At 38.6% G+C, this 13,205-nt stretch overlaps 1 protein-coding gene across 1 annotated transcript in view; it reads right to left on the bottom strand.

Annotated features, from left to right (window-relative positions):
* LOC149927394 (tachykinin-like peptides receptor 99D) overlaps positions 1–3,076 on the bottom strand; it is a 142,937-nt gene extending 139,861 nt beyond the window's left edge. Inside the window, exon 1 of the mRNA XM_090159012.1 lies at positions 2,262–3,076. Coding sequence (XP_090015138.1) covers positions 2,262–2,761 — 500 coding nt within the window. The 5' untranslated portion in view covers positions 2,762–3,076. The remainder of the gene's footprint in view (positions 1–2,261) is intronic.
* Positions 3,077–13,205: the final 10,129 nt, after the last annotated feature.

Below are 13,205 nucleotides of genomic sequence, written 5' to 3'. Positions count from 1 at the left end.
GAGTGACCCATTTTGTTCGGAGGCCTGTGTTTCGGATGTATTGATACATAGAATGGGCCAGACCAACAGCCATCTTCCCAACTCCCGTCTGAGCCTGATCAAATGCTCGAATAGTATCCATCGATACGCAAATGGCCTCGTTGCAATACGTGAGTGATGGGACTGCCACTGATTTCCACAGAGTACGAGTGACGGTGTAAGGATTGTACGAGTGTGAGCCCTTGTGTTTAATCGCGCCCATTAGGGAGGTCACTTTCTTTCGGAGTTTTTTCTCGTGAACTTCGAGGTCATCCTTTCCCGTTTTTAGGGTAATACCCAAGTATTCGACGGTATTTTATATTGGGACCGGGGTGACACCAATGTTCAGGGTGAAGCTGCTTTACAGGATTTTGGCCTACTAACGCCATCTACACGCGGCGTTTAGACGCTAGTATATTTGGTAGGCTGAAACGGCCAGTCATTGTTAACGAATGGTTATAATTATTAAATTTCGGGTTTAATTAATTTGAGAGGGTCTAAAATAGGCTTTCTGGTAGTAACGAGACTGCGCTCTGTCACGAGCCGTTTGGTAAGCGTCCACAATGCGAGTTCTGCGGAAACAATTACACCGAAACTTGGTGGCGTTTCCATTGTTAAAGGTATAGATCTGGGAGTTATCGCGTTAAGGAGGGCCTACCTCGTCTTTAATCCGCTCTCCATACACTCTCAGTGTAATTTAATTACACCTAAGCAGACAATACGGAAATACCAAGTTGGGTCTGGAGCGCTGTTACAATGGGCTCGGCGTGTTAATTACTCGCTGGCGTATTCTCAACGCCTTTCTGTAAGGAGGATCGTCACGAGCTTCGTATAATTGACCTACTACGTAAATCTTGCTATAAATGCTGCCTAGAATTGAGTATTTAGTAGAGGCGTGGACTATGAAAGTTAAACGTTTCGCTCATCTTTTGAACGTAAGGATACTTTTATCTAAAGCCTAGCCGTCCAATTTTGAAACTATATCTAGTATATATTGCAATTTGAAGTCCGCGTAATTTTAATGGGATAGGAACTTCATTAAAGTTGCCGCTTAACCTATACGTATCGCTGACTGGAGGGCTCAAGGCGAACCATTCTTAGCGCTCATTAAGGACGCTAGCGGGACAAGAGGGGGCCAGTAGAAACAATAAAATAAGGTGAAATGCCCCGCGGGTTTAGCCGTAAACTCAACGCTTTCCCTTTTGTTATCGGTTTTAATGGGCTCCCCTCCCCCTGAGCTCGAACAAACGTCCAGCGTCCTTAAAGAATACTTATAAGTCCCCGGCCTGTTCCTTATCACCGTAGCTCCGTCCTGAACCGGGTCCGTTAGATATTTAATTCCCCTTGAAGAGGGAGCATATTGTGACGGCGAAACTTGGGGCTATGAAATTATACTTATCTCTCTTTCTTTTATGTTACGGGACTTTAAAAAGTATCTCGATAAAAAATGCAAATTTATCCGTTTTAGTTTTGAAGGAAATGAGACTTGTATTGTCGAAATGTTACGCGATGTTGTGCTTTGGCGATTTTCATTTTTTCTTTGTTAACGTTTATTCTACATTTTGGGCCCAAAACGTTTCGGGAAATGTAAATGTAAGGTTATTTAAAGAAAATTTCTCAAAACGTTCAGTCACTAAAGAATCTTGAACATTTTGGCTTTGTATAAAATATTTTACCCAATATAACGACATAAAATATTTCTACTTTGAATATAATAAGTTTGCATAGAACCACATATATAATATTTTTCCACGTAACCACTTAAAATATAATATTTATCCACATAACCACTTAAAATATAATATTTTTCCACGTAAAAAACCTAAAATATAATATTTTTCCACGTAAAAAACCTAAAATATAATATTTTTCCACGTAAAAAACCTAAAATATAATACTTTTCCACGTAAAAAACCTAAAATATAATACTTTTCCACGTAAAAAACCTAAAATATAATATTTTTCCACGTAAAAAACCTAAAATATAATATTTTTCCACGTAAAAAACCTAAAATATAATATTTTTCCAGGTAAAAAACCTAAAATATAATATTTTTCCACGTAAAAAACCTAAAATATAATATTTTTCCACGTAAAAAACCTAAAATATAATATTTTTCCAGGTAACGACTAAATCAATCTATTGATCAGTAGTATTTGCGCAGTGATTTGGGGATGGAAATGAAAATATAAAACGTGTATTTATAGTATACTTGTCGAATGAAAAACGCAACGGTTCCTACCTGTCAATGGCAACGGCCATCAGCGTGAAGACGCTGGCGGCGACGGAGACGATGGCGATAAAGTTGGACACTTTGCAGTAGGCGGACCCGAAGGGCCAGTCGCTGTTCAGCATGTAAATGAAGTTGAAGATGACGTTGAGAGTTGAGACCATGGTGTCGGCCAGACTCAGATTGACCAAAAAGTAGTTGGTCACCGTCCTCATCCTCTTGTGGGCCAGGACGATCCAGATAACGATCAAGTTCCCGCCCATCGCCACCAGTACCATGCTGAAGAAGACCACGATCCAGATGACCTGCTGCCACCAAGACATGATGAAGTTGTTCGACTCGGGCATGACGTTTTCCGTCATGCCGTACGTCTCGTTCATGGTCTCGTTCGAAGGCACCTCGGTGAAGTTCTCCGCCATCTCTTCGTCCAACCTGGACAGCTCGTCCAACTCTTCCATCGTCCGTACCGTTGCCACCGTTAAGGCGTCGAGCGCGCTAACCAACAATTTCATCGTCAAGTTCCCTCTCACCGTTTTACCGTCACCGAACGCGGATTCGTCCCGTTAATGTTTTGGTGTAAAAAGAATTATCGGCTCGCGTCTTCCATGGCGGTTCTATTTCGCTAGGTTATCAATGAAACGGTTCAACGAATAAATCGTTTTAGGGAATGAGGGACCCTCTATGAAAAGGTCCGTTTCTTTCTCTCGACAATCAAACCCTTTCTACGGTTCACTTTTGGTCTGTTGTGTGCCGACTGAGAGAAGTCGCGACTGATCCGAGAGCCTTCTCCGTTTTGAAAGGGAAAGGCGGCTTCCCCGCTTGCTCTCAGCTTTGGTCCGAGCGTTGAAGCTAGTTTTCCACTGAAAGCGCCAAGAGGAGGAGCGAGTGGAAGCTCTCTCTCTCTCTCGAATAGGCTCGTCTATAACGCGCCACGGAGTTAGCGAAGGCGAAAGAAGCACGTTCTAGAATCCTACACTATTCGAAGTGTCAGATAAACCTCCCTTTCAAAACGCGCCACAGATAACGGACTTGATAAAGGAATACACGAAATAGACTTCAACGATGAAACAAGAGTGAATCTTTGAACCTGTTTTGGAAATAAAACGGAAATTGGGAATGTATTTCTTTATATTATTTTCTTGTGGTTTTTGGTAACTAAGCGATTGGAAAATGCGCGTGACGTCATTTCATTAGCGCTCGCTTCGATAAAAAGGGGAGAGGTGAAAGTGATTTCTCGTATCCCTCCTGGACATTGAAGTTGTCTATATTATCCCGTGTGGACCCAAGTCGGACGTGCCTCGAGCTGTTTACTCAACCACCGAGAAACGGGACTCCGAATGTTATTCCAAGCTAATTTAAAAGAGTTTCTTCTCGGGTATCGTTTATTCCTCCTTTTTTTTGGATGCGCATATTTTAAGTCTTTACGTTCCACTAGACTGAATGAATATTGAACAATCCGGTAATCGCGCCCAAAAGAAATTAAATCCAAATTGCTTTTTCGTTTAACAATTGATAAAGCACCAAACACCGTAAATTATTCTTTGGTATTCACGACCAAGCGCGCTTTAAAATTGCGTACCAGGGCTCCTACCAAGATAATCGCGAAACTTTTCTACCCAAATACAAAGTACGAGCGTAAAAACTTTTGATTGCGACCACCGTGGCGCTACAAGCGATGCTGCTCTTAAAGAGTAAGTTGCAAATTATTCCTTAACACCTTAATTTTGTTATTAAACTAAGCGCCCACGTTAAAAATACCCAATTATAAAGTTTCGTTGCTTTCCGTTTCGTAGTTAATTAGAAATAATTAGTAGAACGCCAAAACAATTTGAATTTTAGCGTGGTGCTTGACGTCATTGACTTCACGTTATTTCTCATTGGCCACTATCCCCAACATAGATTTTAGGCTTGCTGATTCCGTAACCGAAACCAAAAATTTGCTATAGAATTGAATTTTGAAATCCGCAGCGGGGCGCTGCACGTAAATTTAATTTTAATATCAAATATATTTAACGACGGTATTTCATCAAGTGAGTGACATTTTCGGAAAGCCCAAAATCAAATGAACAAGAAAAATATAATGTTCTATAATTTATATTCCGAAAATCTATTTACAACTTACTCTTTAAAGCAAGTGTCGGCTCGACGTCAAGTAGCTCATTTTTCAACAGATGTCGCTATCGTCGTAATGAAAACGAGATAGTTAAGCTACATTTTGTCCCAAAAGTAGGTACTTATAGGTACCACTCGCGTTGATTGAATCGTTTGTAAATATCATAAATTACTGTAATTTTAAACAATATGTGATATATAATTTAGGTTAAAGTACACTAAATAGAATACAAGTTGTCTAACGACGTAATCAGTTAGCTATTTTGAATTTTAGCTTCCTTTGACATTAATAGATGGCACCACGCTCTCCACTAAAGTCGCTTCTTTTCGGAGAATATGATAGATTCATGGCGATCTCTAATAGCAGGGGCCTTTTCATAATACAGGTGGCAATGATAGAGCCACCACTTGCTTTAAATAACTACGCGTGCACCTATAGGTTCGGGTCCATAAGTTTATTTGTCCAAAATTCTACCTAGAATCATGGACAGTAAATTAAGAGGACAGGTTTTCGATACCCTTCCACAGTGCTTTTTATTTATCCCCGCGTATCAATCAGCTTGAGAGACTCCGAGGGAGTCTTGCAAGGTCGTTGGTACCACGTGATCTTAAAATTTCAAAATGGCAATCTAATGCGGTTGATATTGTTACGTAATTTTTTGCGCTTTATATTTTAGTAATTCTTAATTTTGGTTTTTTATTTCAATAAAAACTATCAACTGATATTTAGTATATCATATTTAATCTATAAAAACGTGAAAAAATACCTTTTGGCGTAAAAATGTACTTCGTGTTTATCTTTTTTCTTTTTTCGAACAGTATCGTCCACTCTTAGCGATACTTGTTTTTTTCAAATAACCTTGGCCGACTCCCGTAGTGTGATTGGCTTACGGGGGCTAAAAACCAGGCTTTTTACCGATCCGCTAAAATCTACTATCCATGCTAGAATCCCTCGAAACTGTACGTAAAATTGGCGTCGTACCAAAAAAGATAAGCGCGTCTAGAGAGAAAACTACGCAACCTAAAAACAGACGCCACGCCATCTCTTGCTGAACGCGCTCACTATATCGAAGAAGGAAAGAGGTTCAATGACTTGGGCAGAAGTCCAACAAAAATCTGTGGTCATTCTCAGTACACGCGTTTATTTTAAACATAATTATAAACCGTGGCCTTCTTAACCCCTCACTCTCTGAAAAGGAACAATTGCGGTGCCTGACTCACTTGTTTTCGTGAAATTTCCTTGTAAGAGGCGAAAATTCCGGCTTGTGATGGTAATTAAGGACATCGCCTTTTAAGCCTTGGCCCTAAATTTGTCGTTTTAATAAAGCGGAGGCGTTTCATTCATTTCAGCCAAGGCCTAATGAGCCTAAAAATTAGATGACCCTTCTTCGGAGCGCTATTTCTTTCCGGAGCTAAGAGGGGCTTTGTAACTTTCTATTGTTAATTATCTAGTAAACACCCTCCAAAGGAATTGTCCTCCTTCGTGACCCGTAGTAGATAGAGTGTCAAAAAAGAACGGAAGTATACATTTAAGTCTGACAACCGCTGTCATCAAGTCACGGATATGGTACGGCGAATAAGGGGGCACGTATGGAAGGTTTTCAACCCTCGCTGGGGACAACGAAACAGAAATCGAACGCGAAAGTCAAAGCTTAGAAGGTAACGCTACTTGTCATCCGAACCCTTGTGTCTGTGGAGTCCGATAGCTCAGCGTAGCTTACCCACTTTCGGAAGAACTTTTCCCTTTCCTCGAGGAATTTCTGAAGCTATACTTTCCCTCATCGCAGCTTCGTAACTTTATTTGTCGATTCGGACGGAAGGGATACGTCCGGTACGATTAGGAACCGTGGCGAACGTCTGAGAGGACGGGAGCTTTGAACCGTAAAAGGTTAAGTTTTGAGGGTCGCCAGGCCAGCATCCGAAAAATCTGACACCACGGTTTTTAATCTGTTCAAAATTTAAACCCATGAGTCTCCGAAATCCCCACCAGATTCCACTCGCAAAAAGGCATAATTCGTTTAACTTTCGCTTGACACGAGAAAGGAATGCTTCGTTCGGATTTCTTAATTTGGCCATAACCGCTTTTACGCTCAAGAATCTTCTTCGAATGAACAAGTTCGAATGTAGCTCCGACTGGTTTTAGGAGACGGTTTTTGTCGCCATAAATAACACGATATTGTCTCGATTTCCGGGTACGCCAAAAGTCGCATTCCAGCTCTAATTGTATTTTCTTAATTTTTTTTATTATTATTTTAAATAGGTAGGAATGTGTTTACTCGCTTTACTGGCTTACTTCAGAGAAATCCAATTCTTTTTATCCACCGAGATGTAACGAGATCCAATTAATTTAATTGGATTGAGCCTACTTATCATCAAAAAGGAATTTCTTAAACAACGCAATTTGTGGGAAGCTTAAAAAGACTACAAACATCGATTGCACGATTTGTATTTGTGACTCGATAATTAAATTTCTCACATACGTCTGAAAGAATCTATAGGCGCTGTGTGATCAGAAGAATATTATATTCTATAAGTATCCACCTACCTGTACTGTTAATTTACGTACTTGGTAAAAATGACGTAGATTATACGTCACACATGCTTTTTCCAATTGAAAAAAGATCCTGCCAAGTTCCTATTATCCGCTGATTTTTCGAAATACATCACTGAAGAAAAGTTTAGTGAAATACAATTGCATTCTAAATATATGGTTCAAAATAAGTGAAGTATTTTAATTTCTACATTTCACCCGGAATATTTCTGACTGTAAATGTTAAAGAATGGTCGGTTCAACGTTAAGTAGCTCTTTTTTCAACAGATGTCGCTATCATCGTAATGAAAACCAGATAGTTAAACCACATTTTTACCCAAAAGTCGGTACTTATAAGAATCGTTTGTAATTTGGACAATTACATAAATTAGAGTCATTTTAAACAATATTTTTTACATGAGAAATATAATTTAGGTTAAAGTACACAAACTCCAGTATAAGTCGTCGAAATATAATAGTCTACAATGCCTCTGTGACGACGTTATCAGTTGGCTATTTTGAATTTTAGCTTCCTTTGACATTAATAGATGGCACCACGCTCTCCACTAAAGTCGCTTTTTTTCGAAGAATCGGATAGATTCATGGCCATCTCTAATAACAGGGGCCGTTTCATAATACAGGTAGCAATGATATAGCCGACAGTAGCTGCCGTCATGGCCAACTTTGATTACGGGCTGCGCACTACATAGCGGCCGACCCGTTTGAGTACGTTTCTATGCAAATGAGCGAATATAAAACTCCCGCTAGGGGCGCTGCATCCATACAGAAATTTTCTTATTCTTTATATATAATAAAGGCAGGGAATTCAGACTTATTCAACTAAAATATGTTTTTGGCGTAATTAAAGAGTTTTCATTAATAACGAAGGGTTTATAATAATAATTTAATATTGTTTTTTGAACAAAACCTTTTCGATATTTAACGATATATTTCAAATTTCGGGAGAAAAACGCAAAAAATCGCAAAAACGGGAGTTAACCTCACCTACGGCAACACACAACTTTTATTTCCTTATTAAAAACTATAAATTTAATTAAAACAAATATATTAATGCTTAAATCTATTAAAATAACGATGAAAAATAACCTTACCTTAGTTTTAATCTAAAAATTTTAAAAAATTATTTAGGTAATAAGATTTTTTTAATTTCACCACCGTTTTTATATTGAAGTCAATGGAGCTAGTAAATCTGTGTGGATGCAGTGCCATTTTCTCCCAGCGGGAAAATTCTTGTTCTCGAAAAAACATCGACTGGGTCGGCTGCTATGTAGCGCGCAGCGAGTAATCAAAATTAGCCATACTGCCGTGATGCTCATCCGCGGTTTGGCGGGAAAATCGCGCACAATGAAAACTGCTTCGAGCCGGCGAAGTTACATATTTCATTTTTATAGATAAGATCGATACTTATCTCGTATTCGAATCATACACTTCTGGTCAAAAATCTTCTGTCAACCCAAGGTAAATGTTTCACCAAAAGACTTCAACCTAACTCCAATTAACCACAACATTGGGGTTAGCCATCGATTCGTGAATTCATTATCCCCGGAAAAGAAACAATTAAGATGGCGCAGCAAAAGATAAGTCCTCTTCGGCACCTTTCAGGGAGCAGCCAAGACTTACGGAAAATTAAAACGCTTTAAACTTACAAAAATAATACTTACTTCTGTAAAATAATTATTAGTATGAAATTGGAAAGTAACATAAATTTACAACGAAAGCTTAATAAATATCATTAATATTTAATTAACCTTAATTTGAAACTATTAAAAAAACTCAGTTGCGGGTTAAGAAAGGCAAAATATCTCGTACATTTAGCGGAAAGATACTAGCACGAATGTCGGGTAAATCGGCGGCGGGAATTTCGAATTTGGCCTGTTTACGGTTGAATTTCTAAGTATACCTGCACGCGTGATATAATTTTTCAAAATACCGTCTATTTCAAAGTGTCAATTAGTCAAATTGAAAGATTTAAAAACAATTATAATAATTTAATTTTAATACTTCAAGTGAGACATACCTAAAACAATTCCGTATAGTGAGTCCAGGTTAAATATAGAACGAGTAATGCCGAGATTACCACGTTGACGTACATAAACGTGCGATTTGATGATTCTTTAGGAGCATAATACTAAAAATACGCTATAATGAAGCTTAAAAATAATAATCTACGTTAAATATTTATTGGTCATTTTGAAATTTACGCGATCGACATTTCTAAAATGGATTAATATAACACGCGTAGGAAGTTAGGAACCATTAGGAATTCAACCGAAAATAGGCGAAATTGGCTATTCCTGCCGCCGTTATACCGGAAATTAGTTCTAGTATCTTTCCGAAAAATGTACTAGATATTTTGCCTTTCTTAACCTGCAACTGAGTATAATATTTAACCAAGAATAATATCCAATGTCTTTATAATGTCCCTATGTAATATACGTCCTATAAATGTTAAATATGGTATTTCGGATATCGTGTTGATGATATGAATATCCAAATTTTGTACACCAAAAATTTAACTATTTCTTTAGATTTCTTATTTATTGATAATCAGATTCTTTTATCAATTAAATTCAAATTGTAATTAACTGAAGTGGATTTCAATCGAATTTTTGTTTAATAAAAACACGAGGAGAAAAATCGAAATAATTTCGTGCATTCTTCGCGGGTCGTGATGGTAGTGCGCTGGCCTAGGATCGAATCCTAGTGTGTTCAGCCTAGGAGCAACAAACACAAGGAGAACGCAGCTAGCCACAAGCTAACGCAGTGTTGTGTACAAATATAATTGGACGAACCTTTACGCCGAACGTTTTACGGGCGTTGGGGAAGAATATTTCCGAATTTTCCCCTTCCGACGGCAGCAGGCACTAAAGCGTCTAACCAATGAAAAATGTATACAACAAAATACATGACTTTTGACGGGTTGCGTTCTCCTTGTGTTTGTTGCTCCTAGCTGCCATCAAGGGACATATATTAAAATAATTATAGTGCTGCTATCAAGGGACAGATATAATTATTATAGTGCTGCTATCAAGGGACATATATAATTATTATAGTTCTGCTATCAAGGGACAGATATTAAAAATATTAAAATGCTGCTATCAAGGGACAGATATAATTATTATAGTACTGCTATTAAGGGACAGATATTAAAATTATTATAATGCTGCTATCAAGGGACAGATATTAAAAATATTAAAATGCTGCTATCAAGGGACAGATATAATTATTATAGTACTGCTATTAAGGGACAGATATTAAAATTATTATAATGCTGCTATCAAGGGACAGATATTAAAATTATTGTAATGCTGCTATCAAGGGACAGATTTAATTATTATAATAGTGCTATCAAGGGACAGATATTAAAATTATTATAATGCTGCTATCAAGGGACAGATATTAAAATTATTGTAATGCTGCTATCAAGGGACAGATTTAATTATTATAATAGTGCTATCAAGGGACAGATACTAAAATTATTATAATGCTGCTATCAAGGGACAAATATTAAAATTATTATAATGCTGCTATCAAGGGACAGATATAATTATTATAGTAGTGCTATCAAGGGACGAGCCTTTACGCTAAACGTTTTGCGGGCGGGGGTGAAGACCATTTCCGAATTTTCCCCTTCCGACGGCAGTAGGCGCAAAAGCGTCTAACCAATAAAAACTGTACGCAAGAAAATCCACGACTTTTGACGGGTTGCGTTCTCCTTGTGTGGGGTGTTGTGTTTGTTGCTCCTAGATTCAGCGAACATTTTCAATACGGTATTGTTTCAGTAAAACTTGTTTGTTTGTATTATAAAACGTGGATAGTTATATAACGACGCGTAAAATATTTTAAAAAGTGTTAAATTATCGTTGAGCCTCGGTTGAAATTTTTTCTAAGCAATTTAAAACCGTTAACACTCCGCGCCCCCATCTCAAATTTCATTCTCTTTTAATAACGTAAAAAAGCGACATTTGGCAAACAGCGTAAGAAGGAGAGCGTGACATTTAGCGTTAGTAGCGCGAACATTATTAACTTTGTCCAGAGCGACGCGAAATTGGCCATCGGCCAGATAAGCCACGATCCCGGTGCTAAAACGTGATACTCTTTGTTGCCACACGCAGCCTTCATCGCGCGACTCGAAGGCTTGTTTTGTTTAACGAGAGAGTGTAGCCATAACCCCAGGGCCGAACCTCTCAAGTAGAATAATTAGGAAGACATTCGTATATTCTTTATCCCTCTTTTCGGTTGAGTCTCGTTACTGAAAGATGTTTTTCGAGGCTATTGTGGTTTTCCGCCTCCAGTTTTGGCCCGGGCTGGATTAAGCTACGAAGCGGCAAAATCAATTCTGGGAAAATATTGGACCCAGCCAGCTTTACCGGCCTCAATCCCATTTAGGACGGCCACTGCAGTACGAGCTTCGGGAATATTGGTATTACTACGTACTCCGGCCAATGGCATTTTTCTTCCGACCCCTAATTTCCTCCCCCCTCTCGATAATTTCCCAGCATCTAACCCCCCCCCCCCTCCCTCACTTTGGCCGAAATCGCCGAAAAGACAATAGGACCGATCCATCCCTTCCGTCTTCGGTATTTACTGGTTTTTTATTTTTCTTTTAGACGAACAATTGAGCCAACTTCATTTTCTTTTGGGGGCTCATTTTTTCCTCAAATAAATTTTTTGGCTCATGATTGTCTATTTTCTGCTAGCTTTGGTCTACTTAAATGAACCGCTATTGAGAATTAGACGTAAAGGAAGAGTTTATTGTATATTTCTCGAGGGGTCGAACATTTATCAAAATCCCGTACACTTTGTCTAAAATTGCCAAATCTTTTAACTCTCTCTCTCTATTTTTAATTAACATTGAAATCCCAAAATCACTTCAAAAAGTATTGATAAAATCGCCAAAATCTCTACGAAATCCCGAAATCCCGTACAAAATAATAGCAAGTGTCCGACCCCTCGATATTTCTGGTCGTTAACCGTCGTATCGACCCTGTTTACGACCAAATGCTTGTCTTAAATTACGTAACCTATCTGTGCAGTTTTGGCCTTAAATATTCACGGCAGTGTTTTCCTGGTTTTCTCTATTTTCTCGTTTTACCTGGTTTTCTCTATTTTCTCGTTTTACCTGGTTTTCCCGTTTTACCGCATTTTCCCGTTGTACTTGCGCACAGGAAAACGACTGTACACACGCGGCCGGTAAACGAGAAAACAGAGGACCTTTTTTTGAGGCACGTTGGGCTCGATCAATCAGCGAGCGTTATGGTGTCACGTGATAGACGCAAAAAAATCGTAAGCCTACTTTTAAAGACTCAAAATCGCGCCTTAAATCACGTAACGCCCGCTGATTGGTCGAGGCCAATGTGCTTAAAAAAACGGGAAAATAAAGTAGAAATATTTCACCTTTTTTCTCCGTTTTCTCGTTTACCGGCAGCGCACTCGGCGGTAAAATCCGGCAAATTTTGTCCGTGTGTACAGTCGTTTTCCCGTACGCCAGAACAACGAGAATTTGGGGTGGCTTAGTGGTTAGCACTTTCGCCTCGCAGCAAGAGGAACCGAGTTCGATCCCAGCTTGTGGCACTGGGTGAAAACTCGGAACAACTCCTTCTGCGTTGAGTTTGCAAGTTCTCTCCCCACTGGTTTAAGGGGTTTTCCCCCGAGCTCTTCCAATTCCATAAAAACTTGTGTAGGTTAACGGTAATAGTAAGTGTAGGGAGCTGTTGGGCTTGCCACCACCCTCCTACGCTTTGTAACCCGGCCACCTAAAAGTCCCTTGATGACTTAGGCCTAAGGTGGTGCCTAGCTGATTATTATTATTATTATTAAAATAGAGAAAAAAGGAAACACAGCCCATTTGAACCAGTCTAAAGTGAAAATTTCCATAAATTTATGGTGAAAACTATTACATTCCAGATGATGCTTTTAAATCGCGGTCAATGAAATAGTATCACAAATAAACCCCTTATTCAGATATTACGCGTAAGTAAAAACAATAATACGGGAAATTTAAACTACGCGGTAAAATTGAAAATCCGCCATCTATGATTCAAGATGGCCGACTTAAACGAGATAAAATAAAAGTGCCAATACCTAAAAATTAGATTTTGCGAAAAAAATAAAAGGTGTTTTGTTAAATATAAGTTGGCTGCCATCTTGGATCCAAAATGGCGGACAGTTGGGAATACTCCTCTTCGAAAAGCTTTTATTTAATTAAATTCGCCAATTACAATCTTAGCTATTAGGTTAAGTTAGCTTTCATTCAAATTTATCTTCTTGAAGTATTTGTTGCAGAAATTTTA

This window comes from Leiobunum rupestre, chromosome 9 (genome assembly GCF_980474605.1).
Source record: "Leiobunum rupestre chromosome 9, qqLeiRupe1.1.hap1, whole genome shotgun sequence".
In the NCBI taxonomy this organism is placed as follows: Eukaryota; Metazoa; Arthropoda; class Arachnida; order Opiliones; family Sclerosomatidae; genus Leiobunum; species Leiobunum rupestre.
This window is presented reverse-complemented; position numbering and strand designations above follow the sequence as displayed.